The sequence below is a fragment of the Diabrotica virgifera genome, chromosome 3, assembly GCF_917563875.1.
Source record: "Diabrotica virgifera virgifera chromosome 3, PGI_DIABVI_V3a".
NCBI lineage: Eukaryota > Metazoa > Arthropoda > Insecta > Coleoptera > Chrysomelidae > Diabrotica > Diabrotica virgifera.
In genome coordinates this window covers 61,387,377-61,400,014 of record NC_065445.1, presented here as the reverse complement: position 1 = coordinate 61,400,014, position 12,638 = coordinate 61,387,377, and the positions used below count along the sequence as shown (strand labels likewise).

General features: G+C 32.4%; 1 protein-coding gene across 11 annotated transcripts in view; it reads right to left on the bottom strand.

Moving 5' to 3' along the window:
• LOC114339297 (ankyrin-3) overlaps positions 1–12,227 on the bottom strand; it is a 539,512-nt gene extending 527,285 nt beyond the window's left edge. For 3 of the 11 annotated variants that reach the window (XM_050646496.1, XM_050646488.1, XM_050646491.1), the window contains exon 1: positions 11,918–12,223. In XM_050646496.1, the coding sequence (XP_050502453.1) occupies positions 11,918–12,022 (105 nt within the window). In that variant the 5' untranslated portion in view covers positions 12,023–12,223. Of the gene's footprint in view, positions 1–11,917 lie in introns of all 11 variants that reach the window. The other 8 variants (XM_050646490.1, XM_050646493.1, XM_050646485.1 and 5 more) reach the window with 5 other exon arrangements.
• Between the last annotated feature and the right edge of the window lie 411 nt (positions 12,228–12,638).

The following is a 12,638-nucleotide window of genomic DNA, read 5'->3' as shown; positions in this document are numbered from 1 at the left end:
TATTATTGATATATAGTGTATTTGATAAATAATTGATTTAAGACGTGAACTTAATAAAAAGTTATTTATTGTGTATTATTTGTGGAAGATCCAAGCAGAGAATACATCAGAATAATATATTCTGTGATCCAAGTATTTTGTTGTTAAAGATGTTCAAAATTGTAAGCGTTCCATAACAATATATTATTAAAAATCACTTTAACACTTTTCCTCTTTTCTCGATTGAGTATTAGTTTTTGTTGTACAAATAAATTATTACAATCACTGAATACATAGTTAGTAAAAAAATTATCACATTTATTAACTGAATTAATAATTTGCAATTATAAAAATAACAGTTATCCAAGAACATTCAAAAGCCATCTCTTTAAATTAATGATGACATTTTCAAGTAAAATGACATTCTAGTAATGTTTACATATCCATACCAGTGTGAATTTTACTACACGTAATTTGCCGTGTTAAGACAGAAAAAGTAGGGATACACGTAAAATATTTGCGAATTATGTACCCATAGCCTTAATATTGATTATATATTGTTACTATGGAACGCTTACAATTTTGAACATCTTTAGCAACAAAATACTTGGATCACAGAATATATCTTGATGTATTCTCTGCTTCTATCTTCTATAAATAATACACAATAAATAACTTTTTATAAAGTTCACCTTTTAAATCAATTATTTATCAAATACACTATATATTAATATTATTTAATCAACAACTTAAAATATTTCCGATTCATGTCAAATAATTATTTAAAATTCTTACCGATTGTCAGTGTCTGACTGACAATATTCTATTCGACTGAGTGCGTTGTATGACAAAGATAGATTTGGAAAATTACCACGGACATTGTGTTAATTTTTTTCGAATCCTGAAAAAACCAATAAATAGTTTTGAAAAATCTAAACGCAGAATGAAAGACTAAATTATTACCAAGGGCCGAAAGTCCCTTAGAATAAATAAAAAGTTTATTTTGAATGAGATATTTGAAATTAAAAATAACACTAAATTTCTCTTAGTTTTTCACCCCTGTAACTTATTAAAATAAACATTATAGAAGTTCTCAGGGACTTTCGGCCCTCGCTAATAACGCAATCTTTCATTCTGGGTTTAAATTTTTAAAAAATACTTATTAGTTTTCTCAGGATTCGAAAAAAATGAATCCCCATTGAATAGCATTGCAGCCGAAAAAACGTACCGATCCTCTTAACATTAATAGAAATCTATAAATATTATTTCTTCGCGTATATAATATGTCTAGTGGCTGTAATGCCAGTGTACTCGGCAAAGTGATTCTAAAAAAGAACACACCTACCGCCTAAATATTTCGTGTTGGCATCATGTGACGTCACGGGCTATGACGCGGATGACGTGCAACGGTAAGTAAATTAGATGGAGTATAGGTAACTTAACCTCGTATAATCGCTTATCAGCCTTCACTTTATTTTATTATTTGGTATTATGAAAGCTTACGATTCAGATTGAGTTAACTTCTCATTAGAAATTTAGGAAACATTACAAAAATAGAAAAAAAATTAAAAAACTGAACATCGCTTCTGTCGGTAGCAGATATTCGCGAATTTCGGTAGCAGACATTCGCATTGTATTCGCGAATGTTCGAAAAATGATATTCGTTACATTACCAATAGGTAAATACCTATCCAGGCGGTTTTTCATTTTTACATTTTGATGAACTTTGTTTCACTTTGATCAACTTTAATGCCCGATACAGCCAACTGTTGTTTATTATTATTCAATATTCGTTATGACAATTCAACCGCAATGTTAATTATACAGAGTTGGGATAAAGTATGGAACCAAGCAAATATCTTTGAAACGAAAAGAGCAATATTTATGAAACTTTGCATGCAAGTACAGTGACACAAAAGGCATCTGATGCCATATTTTTTGTTACTACTCCACTTCCGGTTTCACCAGAAATACCCTCAACTTATTTACTTTAAATGGGACACCCTGTATATTTTTGCAGATTTTAAAAGAACTTATTTTTAATTCATACATACCAAGTTTGGAAGAAAAAACTATTAAAACAAGAAATAAATCTCTTTACAGTTAAAAAATAGGTTAATTTATTTACGTTGGACCAATGATATTAAAAATAAAAAAAAATAATTTCAAATGTTGAAAATGTTTGCTGTTGACCTCTTGACAACGTGCAAGCGTATAAATAAATTCGTGTCACTTTTTGCAAGATTTAGTATTAGTTCACATTCATCAATCATATTTTTTGTCACAAATCCTGCAAGCATGTTGGTCGCCTAACGTAAACACGTGATTTTAGATAACCCTTAAAGAAAAAAATCTAACGGGTTGAGGTCCGGAGAACTAGCGGGCCACTCTATGAATCCTCTACGTCCAATCCATCGATTTGGAAAATTCACTTTCACAAAATGAAAATTCACCATAACCGATTATCCTTAATATTTCAATACGATCATCTTCACTTAAATGAACCATTTTTAATACAATTTATTTCTGTCAATTAGTTCAGTAACAGTTTTACCTACTATACTAAATTCAAATAAGTTATGCAGTGCATGTAAACAACAATTTTAGTCTACAGTGTAAATGGTATTCTTGTTCTCATGATCATTTTTCAGTGCGTCACAGTTTTTCGATTTCTCTCTAATGCATTAAGTTAGATGAGACGGAAAAAGCGGTAGCTCCGTGATTAAACACAAAAATAATGCAGCATTACAATGGTTATATACATAAGATGTCTATTCCTAACCTACGTTTGATTCGTTGATATTTAGAATGCGCGTTTTTTCTAGCCAATCAAATACTCGTATTACGAACATTTGACGAAAACTTCGTCCATTTTGGCCATTTTTTAGAAGTGTCAAAGAGTCAAGTGACGGTTATTATTCAGGTCAGTATTTTGTGTACCTGTCATTTTGAAATTCGAATTCGACTTCCCTTGTGTTTCACAACGTTTTTGTGCATTATTTTGTGTTTTGCTTTAGAATTTAGTTCGTTAAAAGTTAGTCATTGGCGTGAGGAGACTAAAGACATTCGAGATGTACCGAAGAGTGCTAAAAATCTCATGAGTAGATAGAACAGCCAACGTGGAGGTAATGAGTTTTACGCATAGGGAACGAGAAGAACTAACAAATAAGAAGAAAACTGAGATATATGGGACATGGGATGAGAGATGTATATCTAATACTCCAGGTCATTATGCAAAAAAAAGATCCATAGTAAGGAGACGTAACTCATGGCTGAAGAACCTTAGGAACTGGTTTGGATGTAATAACAATGAATTATTTAGAGCCGCGGTTTCAGAAATAAAGATCTCTCTGATGATTGCCAACTTTTGAAGCGGAGACAGCACCTAGAGAAGAAGATAATAACACAGTTTATGGAGAGTTTTGTGTCATTTTTTAATGTTTCCATATTTATAAATTTAATCAACAATATTGTTTACTTTTTAATTTTATTCCCCTTTATAAAAAATACCTACATGTTAACATATTGTGTAAAAATCAAATCTACTAAATTACTAATTAGTTTAATTCCACAAGCTTTTCACCTATGGCGAAGTACGATTCTGGCATCTGTCAGATTCGTCAATAATTACATGAAATAAGTCTCGACACACCCAAAACAGTATGTGACGTCATAATTAATGACGCACTGAAAAATGATCATGAGAACAAGAATACTCGTTTATTTCCTACTACGTTGTATTAATACAAAAAATTATCTACACACTTTTCAACTAATTTTTTCTTAAAAATTTGGTATGTATGAATTCAAAATAACAAGTTCTTTTAAAATCCGCAAAAATATACAGGGTGACCCATTTAAATTAAATGTGTTAAGGGTATTTCCGGTAAAACCGGAAGTGGAGTAGTAACAAAAAATATGGCAACATATGCCTTTCGCGTCACTGTACTTGCATGCAAAGTTTCATAAATATTGTTCTTTTCGTTTCAAAGATATTTGCTTGGTTCCATACTTTATCCCAACCCAGTATATGGATGTACTATACATTGATTATTTAAAAGTTGGATAAGCCTTTCCTTTTACTATATTCTATGCAAATTTGAAATGAAAATAACCAGGTAAGGTTACCAAATTTTCCGAGAATATCCATAAAACATTTTTATGTATCATCCGGGATAAATCAGCTATTTATTTACTGTCATCTATTCATATATTATTATGAGAGGTTTTGTGGTTTACCTATGAATATTTTTATGTTAAATATTCAACAATTTCAACCAGTGTAGTGTCGCACTAGCTGAACGAGACCTTATAGAGCACTTATTAATATTAATGCAAAGAATTATTTCATTGCCTACGAATAATTTTAATAGGTTAATGACGAAAAAGGGGAACATTTTACCTCCCAAATGTATCTACAGGTAACAGAGCTGTGTTTTGAAATTATTACATGACACTGTTCCGAATAGGTGGTTCACCCTGTGTGACAAGTTTACCGAGGAATAATAATTTATATTTAGAATTCAGTACCAACTTCGCCGGTTTTTCCGTGCATATTGTATTGAAATAGATCCAGTGAATCTTTTACAAGAATCAATAGGTACCTAGTTATTTTTCTATTTAGTACGGAAAGTGATACTTACCTGCACGCGATTGCCGTTGACCCGAACGACGCGAAGCGGAGTTTGAGCAAGCAGTCGAATGCGTGAAAGACACTTTCTGCATGAGTTAGGAACAATATTTTTTCTACGGCCGTACGTTTGGAAAAAAGCCGCAACAAATAGAGTTATATCAATTTTTATTGTACAGTAAGAGTAAATACAACATACAACAATACGTAGGCAATATGAAATTTTAAGTAAAGATTCTTTAACGTCAGATAAGGGGTTACAACCATCTACATCCATATCATCTTCAGCCAATCCAACTACAAATTGCACGTAGGGTACTAGTCCAGAGAAATAAGGTTTTTGTCGGGACACTTGAGCAGCCAGGTTGCAAATGGATTTTTTGGGTACTATATACCTAATACATTATAAATACAAAAATGCCCGTCACAGCTCGGACGAGAAACTTAGTTACATATTAACAAACAAGGGTCAAAAATGGAAGTTTTTTCGTTTAAATCGCTACAGGTAAAAATAGGGTAATTAAATGTCTTATTTATAATATTCTTCTTTTTGTAGATGAGCCAAGGTTTAAAATGACACTTTTTGAATTTTGGTCCGATCCTTTTTTGTTTCGGAAAGTGCAAAATAAGACGAAAATTTCAAAAATAAAAAATGTGTTATAACTTTTGCGAAAATGGCCTTAAGACTTTCATATTGCACGAAAACTTGAGTCAAACATTCCATATAATACACAAAAAATTTTAAGGCGATTCGTCAATTAGTTTAAATTTTATTCAATTTGTTTATCGCAAAGAGCTTTTTTTTCGCAATGTTATTGTTCAGAAAATAATAATGAACTAGCAATTCTGTGGAAACCACATGCAAGAATAATACAGTCGGAAAAATGAAAGAATACCCATGAACGCACATATAAAACACCCTGTATTTTCCTGTCACCGTGTCACAAAGAAAATTGTCCAGTGCAAGTACATGTAAAAATAATTATTACATGTACTTGCGCTGGCCAATTTTTTGTGTTACACCTTGACAGGAAAATACAGCGTGTTTTATATGTTCGTTCATGGGTATTCTTTCATTTTTCCTACTGTAGTTATATTTTAAAAGTATTGAAAAAAATCATTAAAAAGTCGTTTTTATCACTCCGAAAAAAGTTTAGTAAAATAGAGTCATTTTTGGCTTCTAAACAATTTAAATAACTTTATTAATATTGACAATAGAGTAAATCTACTTTAGGATTTCAAAAGCTGGTATTTTTATACGAATTTTCAGAAAAAAAACTTTTTGCCTAGGTTAATTAGGTTCAAAGTTAGCCACTTTTATTATTTAATTCGCAGTTACTTCTATATACATCAAATTCTCCTGTAACAGCGTTAGTTACCATACTACTCCGAAACGGCTTCGCCGATTTTTATAAAATTTTACACGTTTATCCTGTAGGACGTTGAAGAGGTTTTAATCTATTTTTTATACCCATAAGTTATATTAAAAAAATTATGATCAAAATCCATGAACAAGTTCCAGAGATATTAATCGCAGCATATATTTGCATAATCAGTTTCATTTTTTGAGTGCACGTATTTTAGTAATTCCCCTCCACCGACCATGAATTAATTGAGTTCGGACTCCATTTTTAAAGCTTTATTAAGCACTCTGCTGAGGTTCAAAGTTTACTCAAACTTTTACACATAACCTATATATCTTCAACTTTAAAATGGCTCAATTAAATAAAAAAAAAGTGGCTAACTTTGACCGTAATTAACCTAGGCGAAAAATGTTTCTTTGAAAATTCGTATAAAAATACCAGTTTTTCAAATTCCATCGTATTTTTAGCCTACAGTCAATATTAACAAAGTTATTCAATTGTTTATAAGCCAAAAATGACTCTATTTTAGTAAAATGTTTTCTGAGTGATAAAAATGACTTTTTAATGATTTTTTTAAATGCGTTGAAAATATGACTATTCTTCTTTCATGTTGTTTTCACAGAATTGCTGTATCAGTATTATTTTCTGAACAATAACATTTCGAAAAAAAAGCTCTTTGGGATAAACAAATTGAATAAAATTTAAACTAATTGACACATCGTCTTAAAATTTGGTGCATTGTATGGGCTGTTTGACTCAACTTTCCATGCAATATGAAAGTCCTAAATTCATTTTCTCAAAAGTTCTAGCAAATTTTTTATTTTCGAAATTTTAGGTTTATTGTGCAATATCCGAAGCAACAAATAATCGGACCAAAATTCAAAAAACGCTATTTTAAACCTTGGCTCATCTACTAAAAGAAAAAGATTATAAATAAGACATTTAATTACCCTATTTTTACCTGTAGCGATTTAAACAAAAAAACTCTAATTTTTGACCCTTATTTGTTAATAACTAAATTTCTCGTCCAAATTGTGACGGGCATTTTTGTATTTATAATGTATTAGGTGTATAGTACCCAAAAACCCATTTGCAACCTGGCTGCTCAAGTGTCCGGAACATGGTATATTTTTGCCTTATTTCCCTGGTGTATACAGAAATCTAGAAAGTGTAAGAATTTCGGAATGTGCATTCACAGATGACTTAGGTAGTTTTTATGCCAAAAAGAAGCAGAAGACATAGAAATTAACCTGCAGACATGAAATAATACAGTGGCGGATCCAGCAGCATCCAGTATCGTCAAGAGGGGGGCCGATTGACTAAATTTCTATGAAAAATAAATGAATAAATGAATGTTTTTATAATCCTTATATTTATATAACTTGGTTTGATAGGGGGGCCGATCGCGCCCATCGCCCTCCCCTGGATTCGCCACTGGTATAACACATTGTGTAAACATGGTATAAAGCTCAGTACATATAAAACAAAGATAATCTCTCAAACTCTAATAAATAAAAAAATATACAAATTAATGGAGAGAAATTAGAACAAGTGAACCATTTCCAATACTTAGGCGTTACAAGTTGAAAATAATGGAAGATGGAAGGCAGGACACAGATATTGAAGAGAGAATTAGTAAAACATCAAAACTTCCATTCAATAAAAAATAACTTCTTAAACAAGAAAGAAATTACAAGGAAAACTGCGTCTAAAACCATATAGCCAGTATTTACTTACATACGGCTGCAAATCATGGATATTAACAAGAAAACTAAAGCGTAAGATAGAAGATCTAGATGAAATGTTTACGAAAAGTTAGAGGAGTAACAATGAGAAACAATAAGAAACACAGATATACGGACAGGACAGACATTATGGGGAAAGGCGCAAAATGTTGCCTGTCAAAATTTTCAATATGTTTTAGGCTAGGGCCAGACAAGCGATAATTCATGGCGCCGTAAGAACAGTAAAATGAAGCGCGAAAATGAGTCCCAGGGTGAGTGTAGTGGATAGCCAGACTGAGCTATATAATAACACACAAGAACATCGAACTGGCGCATATTCTACGTAGTGTCGCAAACAAATGGACTTGGGTCCAAATTTGTAGCTCATCTTAGGCAGGTTTAAACCAACATGCTTAAAACCTTGGTTTAAACCAACTCGTTTTTTTTTTAAAACCAGTTAGTGTAAATCTGATTTTTTTAATTTTTATTTTTTTACTGAGCCTCCAAACTGGTGTTTTTATTTGAAGTTTTTACTACAGCTGCCGCAAATGAAGAAAATTAAGATAAATAATTTCTATTTTTTTACTTTTGAACTTAGTTATTTTGAATAATATAACGTTTGATGATGTTTTTTTTGTTATATTAATTTTTTGTGTGTGTAAATAAAAATAAAACTTGTCTTAATCATTTTTTTTTCATTGTTTATTAGTTAGTTTTATAGAATAACTTATTCATTTGTATAGTTTATAGACTTATTATACTTTGTATAAAAAAAACTGGTATAAACCAAAAAACCTGTTTTTTTTTGTTTTTTTCGGAAAAACCTTGGTTTTTGCCAACCATGACCAAAACATTGTATTTACATCTCGCGACACGCGTAATTTACATCCCTGTCTGGCCAAGCTTTTTATAGAGGTTACTGCCGCTTCATTTTACAGTACTTACTGCTCTTACGGCGCCGTAAATTATCGCCTGTCTGGCGTTAGGCTACGGCTCCACGGGCTGGAAATTGACGCTAGCAGTAGCCGCAAAACGAACTTAAGGTTCCACGGAACGGAATAGGAATAGCCGAACTGAACCGACTACGCACAAGTCCTGTAGTCGGTACAGTTCGGCTATTCCTATTCCGTTCTGCGGAACCTTAAGTTTGTTTTGCGGCTACTGCTAGCGTCAATTTCCAGCCCGTGGAGCCGTAGCCTTAGCGAACGGCTCCACGGGCGAGAAATTGACGCTGGCAGTAGCAGTGAAGTGAACTTGAGGTTCCGCGGAACGGAATGGGAACAGCCGAACTGAACCGACTACGCACAAGTCCTGTAGTCGGTACAGTTCGGCTATTCCCATTCCGTTCCGCGGAACCTCAAGTACAGTTCGGCCATTCCCATTCCGTTCCGCGGAACCTCAAGTTCACTTCACTGCTACTGCCAGCGTCAATTTCTCGCCCGTGGAGCCGTTCGCTTAGGCTTTGGCCACACGGGCGATTTTTTACGGCGCCGTAAGAGCAATAAGCGCCGTAAAATTACGCGGCAGTAAGCGCTGTAAAAAGCATGGCCACACGTGGATGTATATTACGGCGTGTCGCCAATAAAATGAATTCGTCCATTCCATTCGTTTGTGACACGACGCCAATGACGGGCCGGTTCGATGTTGCTGCGCGATATTTTACAGCTCAGTCTGGCCATCTACTATTCTCACCATGGGACCCATTTTCGCGCTTATTCGAAATGTATTCATTTTTTCGAATCATGAGTAAACTAATAAGTTGTATTTTTGAAAAATTTAAACGCAGAATATAACATTACGTTATTACCGAGGGCCGAAAGTCCCTGACAACTTCTATAATGTTTATTTTAATAAGTTAAGTAAAGGGGTGAAAATAAAAGAGAAAATTTAGTGTGATTTTTAATTGCAAATATGTCATTCAAAAGAAACTTTTTATTTATTCTAAGGGACTTTCGGCTATCGGCAATAGCGTAATCTTTCATTCTGCGTTTAAATTTTTCAAAAATACTTATAGTTTTCTCAGCATTCGAAAAAAATGAAAACATTTAAAACACAGAAAATTTTGACAGGCGACATTTTGCGCCTTTCCCCTTAAGGGGATGGGTACGTAGTTTCTGCTCCAGTGCTATTCAAATGGGATTCATTTTTTTCGAATCCTGAGAAAACTAATAAGTATTTTTGAAAAATTTAAACGCAGAGTATAACATTACGTTATTACCGAGGGCCGAAAGTCCCTGACAACTTCTATAATGTTTATTTTAATAAGTTAAGTAAAGGGGTGAAAATAAAAGAGAAAATTTAGTGTGATTTTTAATTGCAAATATGTCATTCAAAAGAAACTTTTTATTTATTCTAAGGGACTTTCGGCTATCGGCAATAGCGTAATCTTTCATTCTGCGTTTAAATTTTTCAAAAATACTTATAGTTTTCTCAGCATTCGAAAAAAATGAAAACGTTTAAAACACAGAAAATTTTCACAGGCGATATTTTGCGCCCTTCCCCTTAAGGGGATGGGTACGTAGTTTCTGCTCCAATGCTATTAAAATGGGATTCATTTTTTTCAAATCCTGAGAAAACTAATAAGTATTTTTGAAAAATTTAAACGCAGAATGAAAGATTACGTTATTAGCGAGGGCCGAAAGGCCCTGAGAACTTCTATAATGTTTATTTTAATAATCAAATAATTAATTAATTTCAAATATCTCATTCAAAATAAACTTTTTATTTATTCTAAGGGACTTTCGGCCCTCGGTAATAATTTAGTCTTTCATTCTGCGTTTAAATTTTTCAAAAATATATATTGGTTTTTCCCTCGGTTTTTCCAGGATTCGAAAAAAATGAACACAATGTCCGTGGTAATATTTTCCGAATCTATCTTTGTCATACAACACACTCAGTCGAATAGAATAGAATATTGTCAGCATATTGTCAGTCAGACAGTGACAATTTTAAATATTTAGCATGGCATGGGGAATATTTTGAGTTGTTGATTAAATAATATTGACAGTGTATTTTTGATAAATAACTGATTTAAGACGTGAACTTAATAAAAAGTTATTTATTGTTTATTATTTATGGAAGATCGAAGCAGAGAATACACCAGGATATATTTAGTGATAGTGAAGTATTTTGTTGTTAAAGATGTTCAAAATTGTAAGCCTTTCATAGTAACACTATATTATTAAAAAATCACTTTATCAGTTTTCCTCCTTTCTTGATAGATTATCAGTTTTTGTTGTACAGTAGATAAATTATTACAATCACTAAATACATAGTTAGTGAAAAAATTATCATATTAATTAAATGAATTAATAATTAAGGCAACTAATTATACAAGTAACAGTTTTCCAAGAACATTCAAAAGCCATCTTTAAAGTTAATGATGACATTGTCAAGTAAAGTTTACATATCCATACAAGTGAGAATTTTACTATTATACAGGTAATTTGCCCTGTAAAGACAGAAAAAGTAGGGATAGCCGTAAAATATTTGCGAATTATGTACAGATGGCCTTAAGACAAAATCGTATCTACTTGAGTATCATAGTATCATTGTATATTGAAGAAAAACAACTAAGTTGCCAAAGTTGGTGGGGGTGGAGGACACATGAAAATAATTGAAGGCATCATCCATAAAACATTTTTATGAATCATCCGGCAAAATCGCTTTTTGTGCCATATTTTTTTCATGTAGGAGAGGTTTTGTGCTTTAACTATTAATATTTTTTGTAATAACTACTCAACAATTTCAACCAGTGTCGTTTCGCATAGTTGTAGGTATGAGACCTTGTAGAGCGCTTATTAATATTAATGCAAAGAATTATTTCATTACATACGAGTAAATTAATAGGTTAATGACGAAAAAGGGGAACAATTTTGCCTCCTAAACGTCTCTAAAGATAGCAGCTGTGTTTTGAAATTACATGACACTGTGCCGAATAGGTGGTTCACCCTGTGCGACAAGTTTACCGAGGAATAACAATTTATATTTAGAATTCAGTACCAACTTTGCCGGTTTTTCCGTGCATATTGTATTGAAATAGATTCAGTGAATCTGAATCTTTTACAAGAATCGAAACAGGTTCCAGTTTACATAACACTTCTTTACTTCCATTTAAGGTTATAGCCGACTTAGTACTTTTGTCGTTCAATACAGCTTGAATGTAACCAACTACTCTGAGATATTGAAGTGCGTAAATTAAACGAATGTGCATATTTTACCTGTTTTCCTGTTCTGGGCAGTGTTTCCATGTTGGTCCCATTGACCACTGGGGCTTTTTCTTGGGTAACACCCCCGTTTGTGGTGCTCCCGTTGCCCAAAGCCATTGTAAATCAAATAAAACACGTCAAACACTTAAAGGAAAAACACAATAAACAAACATAAAGGTTTATTTTTTAATTTACAGCATTTTTCACAATTGCCACCTATTTCCGACAACAAATTTTAGCAGACACCGACACACTAACACAACCGACAACAACTTCCAAATGCTGTTTTTTGCCACTGTTCATTATTCTTGACCTGATTTAACATGGACTTACTCGACTATTGTCATCCTTTTTTGATATATTCAATTCAATTTCCTAACCTTATGTCGTAGCTAGTTGCCTCGAAACATTATGCGCAAGTGTCTGAACACCAGTGATTCTAAACATTTTTAATATTTACTTTTTCAAGCCATACAATTTTCAACCTGAGTTTATGCAACCACTATTACAGTAAGTAGATGATATTTATTTTTCTTGAGAGATGGCGCATACTGTTACATAGACAAGAAAATATTTTTTTAATAATTTAAATTACTTTTTTTTTTAATAAATTTAATACCTAATTTAAAACTTAATAAGTTAATACTGTTATTGTATTTTTTAATAATTAAAATACAATCAAAAATACACATTAGTTTGTATTAAATTATTTTAGTCCACATTGTGAGGCCGC